At 32.4% G+C, this 12,285-nt stretch overlaps 1 protein-coding gene across 2 annotated transcripts in view; it reads right to left on the bottom strand.

The window, feature by feature from the left end:
* Window positions 1–12,285, bottom strand: part of LOC140449818 (dynein axonemal heavy chain 1-like) — a 1,063,244-nt gene that overhangs the window by 924,607 nt on the left and 126,352 nt on the right. For both annotated transcript variants that reach the window (XR_011951893.1, XM_072543176.1), the window contains exons 13-14: window positions 6,000–6,242; window positions 914–1,094 (exon numbers count right to left, since the gene is read on the bottom strand). Coding sequence is in view for 1 of the 2 variants with exons in the window: in XM_072543176.1 (XP_072399277.1) it covers window positions 914–1,094; window positions 6,000–6,242 (424 nt within the window). In the remaining variant the exon portion in view is untranslated. The remainder of the gene's footprint in view (window positions 1–913; window positions 1,095–5,999; window positions 6,243–12,285) is intronic.

Genomic DNA, 12,285 nt, shown 5'->3' with positions numbered 1-12,285 from the left:
AAAACGAACGTATGGACTGGTATTGTAAGAGATACAATTATTGGTCCATATTTTTTTGATAAAAGTTTAACAGAAGCATTATATCTGGATTTCCTACAAAATACATTATAATTCCTAATATTATCCATTTTTTTTCCTGATATACAAATACCCACTAATTTAGACCGCAGAATCTGGTTTGAACAAGATGGTGCACCGCCACATTTCGCAGTAACTGTGCGCGAATTTTTAAACAGAACTTTTTCTCAACGGTTGATAGAAAGAAGGGGAAACCAGTGGAATGAACCCATAGATCACCTGATTTGAACTCAGATTAGATTTCTTTTTATGGGGCTATTTAAAATATAAAGTCTACATAAATAAACCTGATAATATCCGTCAACTACAAGATTGAATTAGACTAGAAATAAAGAACATAACACCCGCTATGCTACAGAATGTTAAAGACGAAAGTAATGGCCGGTCAGTCATAGTCTCACAATCAATGGGAAACAATTTGAACATTTACTGTAGATTTTCTTGTGTTTATTTTTGTTGTTTTGTTTATGTATCACAATAATTACATAATAGTTAAGTAGTTGTACAATAGTATGTAATTTTTGCCACCCTGTACCAATTTTAAGCTACGTTTTATTCATTTGTGGAATCAGCTAATCAAAGGAAATAATATAAATTGAAAAAAGGGAGTTCCTTTAAAAAAAATGGTTATGACGTCCTCATACGAAGGTGGTTCACCCTGTATATTGGATTATAATTTGCAAAAATAGTAAATTAAAATTAATAATCGATCTGTTTCGGGAATTTGTAATAATGTTGTTTATTTAGCTAATAATGAATTTATGCAACAAGTTATACATTTTTGGAGTCAGCTCAGCAAGGGAAATCTATAAATTAAAAAGCGCGTATTTCTTACCTGATGCTCCTCCCCATAAATTTTTGTAAGGTTCGAATTCCTTCATAAGTCTGATGAGGTTGTCCCACGGCACAACAGGAACTCCAAAGAGTTTTTGCCGTTGATTAAGCAATTGGCCTTGTTCTTGGGCTTCTTTCATAGATTTCCACAGTTTTCGCATGTTTAAGGCAATATCGCTAGTCTGTCAAATAGAAAAACATTAAATACATTTCACATATATACTATCTAATAAAATAAACAAAAAGAATGTAAATATAATTGAAATATACCTGAAGTGCCGTAAAGTAAGAAGAGGGAAAAAAGTTTGATTATGTTGGAATAACAAAGTTGTAGAAATCATTAGAAGAAAAGATAGTCTGTTCTAGAATCTTTTTAGATGTATCTAAGGCTTTCGACAAAATATGGCATGAAGGTTTATTCTATAAACAAAAAAATCGAATGCCCAAAATGTATTTAGAAATTACTATTTAAATGGGAATAAGCCACAATTAAAGGTTAAAGTACGTTTATTGACGTTTCAATTTCCACTTCGAAAATCGTTCTCAAAATACAAACATTTTTTTTTAATTATTAATTAGTAAATGTGATCACAATATTGTATTCACTTCTGTAACCAGATCTTTTGGTCAAGACCTATTTAGTCTTTGATCCTCCATTGGTGGCTGATATAATTCACTGATTATTTGGTTGTGGTGCGTTGAATTACGAATTTTGGTCTTGTTGGCGTGAAGTGATATGACATATTTTACAGTTGGTGCTCCTAGCTCATTGTAGATGGTTGCATTGCTTACATACCAAGAGACCTTCACTATCATACGCAATGTTTTTGATTGGAAGGTGTGCAAAATTTTTGTATTTGAAGGTTTGCTACTGCCCCACAATTCTACGCCATAAATCCATATTGGTTTTAGTATGACTTTTTAAAGCAGTATTTTGTTTCTCAATGACAGCTGTGACTTTCTGCCAAATAACAAATTCATTTGTTTTAATTTTATATCGACCTGATTTTTTTGGCTTAATCTGTTGCTTTTAAGTGAGCTTTTGGTCCAAATGCAACCCAAGATATTTCTCTACATTTCTAGCAGAAATAGGGGCGTTGTTTAGACTAACTCGTAGACAGGTGCATTGTTGTAGATGTTCAATGTTCACTTTAATTTCCCATTTTGTCAACCAATTCTCTAATATATGTAGGGGAGGGGGTTTCACAGCGAAACATGTTCCACACTGAAACAAAGAGATTTTAAAATTCAAATACCGCTCCAAATCAACGCAACCTTCGCTTCAGAGAAGTTCCCGCCGTCCTCTACTTGTTATTTTAATCTCAGTGTATGTAAATCCGCCGTTCTGTTGCGACGAAAAAAATATTGTTTTTCTGGTTCCAAGTAAATTTTAAGTGATATATTTTCAACCCGGTAAGTCTCCAATTATTTAATTTAATATTTGCTAAGAACGTTGCGGGGTAAGGTATATAATTGATTGATGATTTCTCAAATTTGCGGCATTTTGAATGTTTTAGGTTAGGTTGTTAAGTTAATTGTTGGGAAAAGTGCTTAATGGTCCAGATTGAAACAAGTCCATGTGGGGCACAGTGAAACATGTTTCACTGTACCCCATGACACATGCAACAATGTTTTAATTATTTATTTTTTACTTGTCATCCAAGTTTAAGATGGCTCGTAACCGTAAGCGCAAAACAAACATTGGCACTTTCAGTCAAGAGCAGATGAAAGCAGCTGTGCGTCTCGTTGTCCAAGAAAATCTGCCTATAAGACGAGCAACAGAATTACAAGGTGTTGTCTATGTTACTTTGTTTAGGTAAGAAATCAGATGCATTTAAGTAACTTTTTCTGTTGTATGATGCACTATTTTTCATTTCTAAAAATAGTTTTTCTTTAATTTTAGGTATGTACGCAAAGTTAAAGCGAACCCCGATTCAGACACTGTTTTTCGTCCCAAATATGATGTGAGGTTAATTTTTACACATGATGAAAAAAAAACCTTAGTTGACTATATTTTGACCTCTGCAAAGAGGTGCTATGGACTTACTTCACTGGAATGCCGCAAGCTTGCGTTTGAGTCAGCAATAAAAAACAATAAGGAAATCCCTAATAATTGGAAAGAACAAAAAATGGCAGGTAGAGAGTGGTATTTTGGCTTCAGGAAAAGGCATCCAGAATTAAGTTGCTCCTCCTAAAATTTTGCCAAAAAAGGTATGAAACAGGTCTTTCAATGTACTAGTGGGGATAGAGGGGTTCTTGTAACGACCTGCAGTATCATTTGTGCTGGTGGTTATGCCTTACCTCCGGCCACGGTATTTCCCAGAGTTTATTTCAAGGAAATGATGATACAAGATGCCCCAGCTGGTACGTTGGGATTGGCTGCTTCTTCTGGGTGGATGAACAGGGAATTATTTCCGCAAGTAATGCGGACCCCATAAACCCCAGCCTTCTCATCATGGATAATCACGAGAGCCATTTGTCAATGGAAACCTTGGATCTTGCAAAGTCAAATGGGGTCACAATATTGACACTACCTCTACACTGCTCAAACAAAATGCAGCCCTTAGATGTAGCAGTATTTTCATCGTTCAAGGCGCATTATAACAATGCCATGCAAGGTTGGCTTCTTAATCACCCTGGTATTCCAGTAAATATTTTTAATGTCGGAAGTTTTGTTAAAGTTGCGTATGAAAGATCAATGACACCTACGAACATCAGATCAATCAGCAGGATTTAAGAAAACTGGCATCTTCCCTTATGATCCAGAAATATTTTCAGATGACGATTTCCTCATACTGGCTGTAACAGATAGACCAGAAAATCATTCTGAACCAACAGTTATTCAACAGCCTGAGCAAGAAACAGAAAAACAGCAAGGCATCGAGAGAACTGATGAAACGCCATCAGAAAATAAAACCAATAATAAATCTTCTTTTGTTTCTCCACAAATCTTTCCAGGATTTCCAAAGGCACAAAAAAGAAAGATTTAGAAATCTAGAAGGCAAGGAAAAACAATTATTGCGACTGACACTCCTGAAAAGGTCGAACTAGCTAAAGGGGAATTGAGTAGAAAAAAAAGTAAACCAAACAGCTGTGGTGACCAAAAAAAGTAAACCAAAAGGTGACAAGAAAAATTACAGATGATAATGATGGCGAAGAACAAGAATGGCAGGAATCATCAAGTGAAAGCGATTGGACACCGGAAGATCCAATTCCAGATCTTACTGAGGAATTAACCAGACCTCCAACTAAAAATAACTTTGTTTTGGTACAGTTTACGACCAAGAATTTGATTTACTTTGTTAGGAAAATATTGAACGTTTTGGAAAAAGATGAATTTGAAATTTCCTTTATGAGGAAAAGCGCAAAAGTAACTGGCAAATTCTTCTTTCCTACAAATCCAGATATTTCAGTTGTTCGGTTAGAAGATATTAAAATGCTTTTACCTCAACCGATTCTTTTTGGCTCAACGTCAAGACAAAATGCCTACATGAGTTTTGAAATAAATTTTAACAATCATGACGTTCGATCAAATATATCTATTAATAAGTTCATTTAGGTCCTAGTGAGTAAAACTTGTATGACACTACATATTTTACATTAAACATATTTTTGTTTAGAAAGTGTTTCATTGTACCCCACCGATAGTTTCAGTGTCCCCATATTTGGGGCACACTGAAACAAATGACATGGTAATAAAAAAATAGTAAAAGATAGGTAATATTATTAGGTAATTCAATCAAATCGCTGCTATAATGACAAGTAATGTCTAATATTTGCGACATTACAAACAAATTATACAAAAATCTCATTTTTCTAAAAAAAGATGTCATTTGAAAAAAAAATGATCCACTGTGGAACACTCTCCCCTAAGTAATTTAACATCTTTTTAGATGCTATGTCTGAGTCTTTGTTTAAAACAGCTGTATCATCGGCAAAACTAGCCACTGTGACGTCATCTGTAATAGGTATGTCAGCAGTAAAAATTAGGTACAGGAAGGGACCAAGGACAATTCCCTGAGGAACTCTGGATTGGATTGAGTGATAGGTTAGGACATTATTAATTTTTACTTGAAACGAACGTTCGTTAATATAGAACTTCAGGATAATGTACATATATAGTACCTAGGTACTATCAGATTCTTTAATTCGGTGATTTAATGTTATATTCTGGTTAATAGTGTTTTCAAATTGTTTCCCTTTCCTTATTTTGTTAGATAGTCTTACTGGCTGTTAAGTGTATATTATAGTTGTGTATTATAATTTATGTATATATATATATATATATATATATATATATATATATATATATATATATATATATATATATACAATTTATAAGTAGCATCTCCAAAAAAAGTGTTTTTACAAAAAGATTGAAGAACAAAACAAAAAATACAGAGGCAAAACAAACGGAATAAACAAAGTATGGAGGATTACTACAAAGAGCTCTTGTGGGAGGAAACAACAGGAGAAGAAATGAATAACGATGAGGAAACGATGCACGAAGAAGAATCAGACGAAGTAAATGAAATAGACATCGAAATTTCAAAAGAACCAACGTTAGAGGAATTGGGGAAAGTAATACACAGAAGCAAAAATGGAAAATACCTTAGTAAAGATGGAATTAATAAAATACGGAGAAAGGAAGCTGAGAGGCAAAATACTGACACTATTGAAAAATATATGGAAACAAGAAAAAATGCCAGGGGACTGGGAGGTAGAGTAGATCTTAAAAATACATAAACAGGGAGACCAACAAATTTGTGAAAATTATAGAGAAATAACGTTACTAAATACAACATATAAAATATTGACATCAATAATAAAAAGAAGGTTATCAAATATCACAAAGAGGACAGTAGGACAGTACCAATGTGGATTCACAGAAGGAAGTTCTACAATAGATAAATTTTTTACACCGTGTGTAAAAAAGTGTATATCATATTCTTAAAAAAATAAATCCGGAGTGAATGGGTTAAAACAAAAAGAAAACTTTAGGACAATTTAAGACCACAAAAAAGAAAATTTCCTTAGCTTTTTGATACAGAAAAATAAGGTATGAATAATCGTAAACATTATCTTACCCTCGCAAAATCTCTTAGCTGGGACATGGCCACAACTTGTGCTGTCAATGTGTCGATTCTATCTTGAAGAGAAAACTCATCGGTGAGCTGTATTTTGTAGAATCGCTCCTCTTCTTCTTTCAAGAAGATTTCCGTAGCTTCGGCTTCTTGCTGTACTTTTAAAGGCCATCCTACAGCAATCCATTTGTTGGCAAAATCTTCGTTTTGTAGAGAATACCAGAATATGTCTAGTATCTCATATTCCTGAAAATAATATAATAAATAAGTTAGTAAATTTTGATATTAAAATTATTTATCTAAAACTATAGTGTATTTTTATGTATGAGAGAGTAATAAAACAATAAATTATGTATGCAAATCCCTAAACTGTTGATACGGGTGACTCAATGAAAAACAGATATTTGTCAACAAGTTTACAGAAGTATATAGGAAAACAATTTTAAATTGAGTATGACCACCAGGTATAAAGGTTGGAGCAGAATAGAATACAGTAGTTGTGAGGGTTACTAATCCCTAAATAAGGTTGCCAGTGTCGGAGTGATGGAGGTTAACAGGTACTAATGAATTTGCAAGAAATGTAAGATGTTTATTTTATTGGTTATATATAACCAATAAAAGTTTAATAAGTACCTACCTATTTGCAAAATAAAGTTTAATTCTTTAGATAAAATAAAACGTTTTATTTTATCTGAAATGAGTGCATTCCACGAAGTAAGTGTTTCAACAATCAAACATTTAATTCTTTAATTCCAGGAATCTACGACAGTAATTAACTAGATAATTACCTTCTAAACTTATTCCGCAGAAAATGTGATAGTGGGTTTTTCCATTTTGTATATAGGAAGGTCCAAGTGGCGTATTCAAAATTCTTAACAGTTCACTAAAAGTAGGTACTTCAGTTGCAAGGTGCAGTTTATTGTGTATACTAGTGTTATGGAAAATTTGGAAGTGCCGTGTAAACGCCGAAAAATTGGTCCTCTAACAGTTAATGAAAAAACATTAATATTTAATTGTTTTAAATCATTTACAGACAAACGTTTATGTGAAAGTGTTGATGAGACCGTTGAGTTAGTTAGCAGTACACTTGGTGTTGGGAAATCTACGATTTACAGAGTTATTAAAGAAGAGAAATATGGTAGTTTTCAAATGCCACGTAATGCTCCAGGGAAACCAAAATTTCAAATAGAATATCATTTTAAAGAAGGACTTCGACGGAAAGTGCATGAATTCTTCTTTAGACAAGAATTTCCAACATTGGATAAAGTCCTTGTCTCAGTTCGAGATGATAAGGATTACCCAGAAATGAGTCGAAGTACGTTATGGAAACTTTTAAAAGAAATAGGCTTCCGCTGGAAAAAGAATCCCAGAAAGTCTATTTTATTAGAAAGAAGCGATATTGTCATATGGAGAAGACATTTTCTAAGAACCATAAAGGAAATGAGAAACCAAAAAAGAAAAATATTTTATCTTGATGAAACATGGATCAACGAGGGTCATACACCAAATAAATTTTGGCAGGATGAAACTGTTACAAGTCAAAGGCACGCTTTTGTAAATAACTTATCTACTGGTTTAAACCCACCATCAGGAAAGGGACGCAGGCTGATAATAGTACACATTGGCAGTTCAGACGGTTTTGTTGAAGGTGGTTTATTAACTTTTGAATCAACTCGTACCGGTGACTACCATGAAGACATGAACGCTGATGTCTTTCAAGAATGGTTCGAACAAATGATAGATCTTCTTCCTAAGAACTGTGTAATAGTAATGGATAATGCAAGTTATCACTTCAGACTTATAGAAGGACTGCCCACAACCAAGTGGTTAAAAAAAGACTTGCAGAATTGGCTGAGTTCAAAAAATATTACGTACCATCCCGGATCTATAAGAAAGGAACTTTATTCGTTGTGTGCCCTTCATAAAGAAAAATTTATAAAATACGAAATTAATGAAATTGCCAAAAATCGTGGAATGACAGTACTTAGATCCCCACCATATCATTTGAATTAAACCCGATTAAACTGGTATGGGCACAGATAAAGAGTGAAGTTTCAAGAAAAAATACCACTTTTAAAATTCATGATGTTAAACAGTTGTTTTTGGAGGCCGAAAATAATGTAAAACCTGAAAACTGGGAAAAGGCAGTAAATCACACTATTAAAGAAGAGGAAAAAATGTGGAAGCTGGACAATATTACTGATAAAATGATCGAGCCAGTTATTATAAATCTTGGTTCTGAAAGTTCATCTTCTGAATCTGATTTGGATTTGTAACAAGTAGCTGTAAGTTTTATATTAATATTTTTATTCATCTATTTAACATACCTTAGACGGTTTTAAAAGCTCTTTTTCTCTTTTGTAATTTTAAAAAATTAAAAAAAATGTGAATTTTTTAAAACGCTTTTTAATGTAGGCCAGTCAGTTCTAATATAGTGTGTGATAAAAGAGGTCACTTTTGTTTACATACACATAACACTTTATAACACTGAAATAATTCATTTATTTTTTACAATTATTCAAAGTAATTTTTCAATTAATCTTGAGCACGCCCATGGAGTGGTCGGAGCTACCAGTTAAAATTATGCTAATTACTCTCTCGTTCATAAAAATAAACTATAACAATCTATCTATATAAAAGGCTATGATGACAAGTCTCACCGTTTGTACAGTAAACTAACGACGCCATCTAGAAAATAAATCTAAACTACCACCATTTAACAGTTCAATCATATTTTGTTTTGAAACGATACGTTTAATTAATAATACAAAAGATATTAATTACAGGTTAGAGACATGAATACAAAAAGATTTATTAAAATCGAAGAGTATGATCAGTACGATCTTTAATGTATATAAAATTAGTGCGAGAATATAATATTTGATGTATAATGGAACTTAATTTTTGTAATGATGAAAACTTTTTTAAAAGGTTAAAATTAAGTAAACCGACAGTGATCTATATTTTGAGAAAATATTGTAAATAGTTGTTAATAAATAATTATAAAAGTAGGTGTATACATATTTTCATTTACTTAGTTTAGATATTCAATATTTTCATAATCTTGATAATTAAAAAATTGATTATTCTCCGTTCACAAATTGTTGAGAGCACGAAATGTGCCTCAAACTCATCAATCGGTCGTAAATCATAGGCGTTCCTGAGGTGTTTATTCGTTAAATAATAATATAATGTTTTAATTCTGTTATATATAATATTAATAATATTTTAATACTAATATATTTAGCAAAAAAACAATTAAAACGTTCACGGCTAATGTTGGTTATTATATTATATTAATAAAAATAAGAATTTAACCATTAACAATTTTGTAAATAATAATACCTTATATTTTTGGATATTTCAATACTAATCTTCAAGTTTAATAATTTTACTAGAAAACCTGGAATTCATATCGTAAGGTACTATTCGTTGCAAGATAATTAGGATGGAATTCCCCAGATTTTTAATAATATAATGGGTATAAAGATGCCAGCTTTGTCCACGTGCCTCGTCTTGTTCAGTTTATATTCGAAACTTAACTTGAAAGGGTGAAGTTATTACAAACGAAAACAATTTTTTTGTTTAGTACTTTTTTGATCGCATGTAATTTACGGCTCGTCGGTGTTTCCGCGTCTACGGCAGTAATTAGCGTCTCGAATATTTCTTTTGCGAATTATAGGCAGTACGTGAGTGATTTTTTATTCCATATACCTACGAACATATACGTACCTTTCGCTCGTGCTCGTTTTGTTGGATTGTTTATGATGGCTTCATCATCAACATCATCAAGTTTTACATCGGTACTGTTGCGTACAGTCAGTGAATATGTCTATTCACCAAGAGAGAAGACTATTGTCCTAAATTTTCACGATGCTCTGGTTTCTTAGAATCCCACAAACACTGTTCGCAACATAGTCGAAAGTTGTGCCAACATGACTGGCGTAGGAGAGTCAACTATATATAGGTTCCTATCAGAAAGAAAAAAACGCGGTATAGCTAACCCAAACACAAACGAACACATAAAGAAAAGGAAAAAGTCTATTGAAATTGATGAATTTGCCAAAAATGGTATTCGAAGAAAAATTCATGGATTTTTTTCAAAAAAAAAAATACCAAACCTAAAAAAAAATTTAAGATTTTAAAAAGTTAAAGACGACCCAAATTTGGACGAACCTCATATCGGACGAACTAAATTGTGGCAAGTTTTAAAAGAATTAAATCTTTACGGTGGGAGAAATCACACCGAAAATCACTTTTGATTGACCGGGAGGAGATAAGATGTTGGAGAAGAAATTATCTAAAATCCATACGAAAATTCCGGGCTGAAGGAAGGCCCATCTTCTACCAGGATGAAACGTGGGTAAACTCAGGTCATACTCTAAAAAAAATTTGGTCAGATAAAAATATATTAAGCTCCAGGCAAGCCTTTATGGAAGGTTGGTCTACTGGTATCTCCCCACCTTCTGGTAAAGGCAGTAGATTAATAATTTTTCACATTGGCAGTGAAAAAGGATTTGTTAAGCATGGTTTGTTGGAATTTCAGTCCAAAAGCAGAAAAGACTATCACGAGGAGATGACAGCTGACGTTTTCGAAGAGTATTTTGAGCAGATGATTGAACACATACCATTAAATTTAATTATAGTATTAGATATTGCACCTTATCATTCACGACTAGTAGAAAGACTTCCAACGACTGCGTGGAAGACACAGGATATTCTTGACTGGCTGCGGAATAAATATCTGCCTTACGAAGATGGAATGGTAAAAGCAGAACTAAGGTAAATCTAAGTTCAAGAAATACGTAGTTGACAAAATGGCAGAAAGGCGAAACATCACAGTCCTTAGACTTCCACCCTAACAATGCGAAATAAATCCAATTGAACTCATTTGGTCACAAATGAAAAGTTATGTGGCTAGATAAAATACGTCATATAAAATACAAGCTGTACGTGAATTGTTATACGAGTCTTTACAACATATTACAGAACAAAACTGGAAAGATGCAGTGAGACATGTAATAGAAGAAGAACAAAAAATGTGGGATCTTGATAACATAATTGATGCGACCGTAGAGACACAACCGCTAATTATTAACCCTCAAGACGACTCGGATTCCGAAGTTGATCCTATTTATTTTGAATTTGAATAGTTTTCTAATCGTAATTATATAAGTTGAGTAATAGTAGTTGTCATCGTAAGGTATTAAAGGGGAAAGGCGCAAAATGTCGCCTGTCAAAATGTTCAATGTGTTTTAAATGTATCCATTTTTTTTCAAATCCTGAGAAAACTAAATAACATTTTTGAAAAATTTAAAGGCAGAATGAAATATTTATTAGAATAAATAAAAAGTTTCTTTTGCATGCAATATTTTCAATTAAAAATTATACTATATTTTCTCTTTTATTTTCACCCCTGTTAGATAACATATTAAAATAAACATTGTAGAAGTTTTCAGGGACTTTCTGCCCTCAGTAATAATGTAATCTTTCATTCTGCGTTTAAATTTTTCAAAAATATTTATTAGTTTTCTCCGGATTCGAAAATAATGGATACATTTAAAACACATTGGAAATTTTGTCAGGTGACATTTGGCGCCTTTTTCCTTAATTAAATAAATGTATCTTTTACAAATGGCAAGAAACTTTTTATTTTTGAATAAAATAAATAAGTTTCTTAAAAAAATTGAATTTACATAAGTACAATTTAAAAAATATATTTATTTAGTTCAAATAAATGTTTTAATCATATACTCTACGACACTGGTCGGTCATCTGTACTTATTCAAAATACCCTCGTAATAGGATTATAAGGTATTGTATTCCTTCAGATATAAGGTGGGTTCGTCGAAAACATCTTAAATCGTCAGGTTAAGGTTGGTTTTTACTATTATATCGTATTACCTATCCTCTCTGTATTTTATTCTCTAATTAGGGTTAAACTTGTAGTGAGCTATCGAGAAATTCTGAACCGACTGTAATTAACCTTTTTCAAGAGATATTGGTGCTATTGATTCAATAATAGTAGTATCGGATTCCAAAATGAAAAATATGCACATAAGTATTATCTAGGTTGTCAGATTCTTTTAATAATAATAAAATAGAAAGAATAAGAAAGCTGATAAGCTTTTATATAAGATAGATTATTTTGAACAAGAAATAATGGCGGGACGTTAAATGAAACAATTCAAGTATATTCGTAAAAGAAACAGATGATAAAAAGAAAAAAATCAAAGAAGCAGCTCGAATTATACTAAATGAAACCAATTGCGAATGCAGTAGGATCTGG

Source organism: Diabrotica undecimpunctata, chromosome 9, assembly GCF_040954645.1.
Source record: "Diabrotica undecimpunctata isolate CICGRU chromosome 9, icDiaUnde3, whole genome shotgun sequence".
Taxonomy (NCBI): domain Eukaryota; kingdom Metazoa; phylum Arthropoda; class Insecta; order Coleoptera; family Chrysomelidae; genus Diabrotica; species Diabrotica undecimpunctata.
Note: the sequence above shows the minus strand (reverse complement) of the source record. Positions and strands in the feature narration are given on the sequence as shown.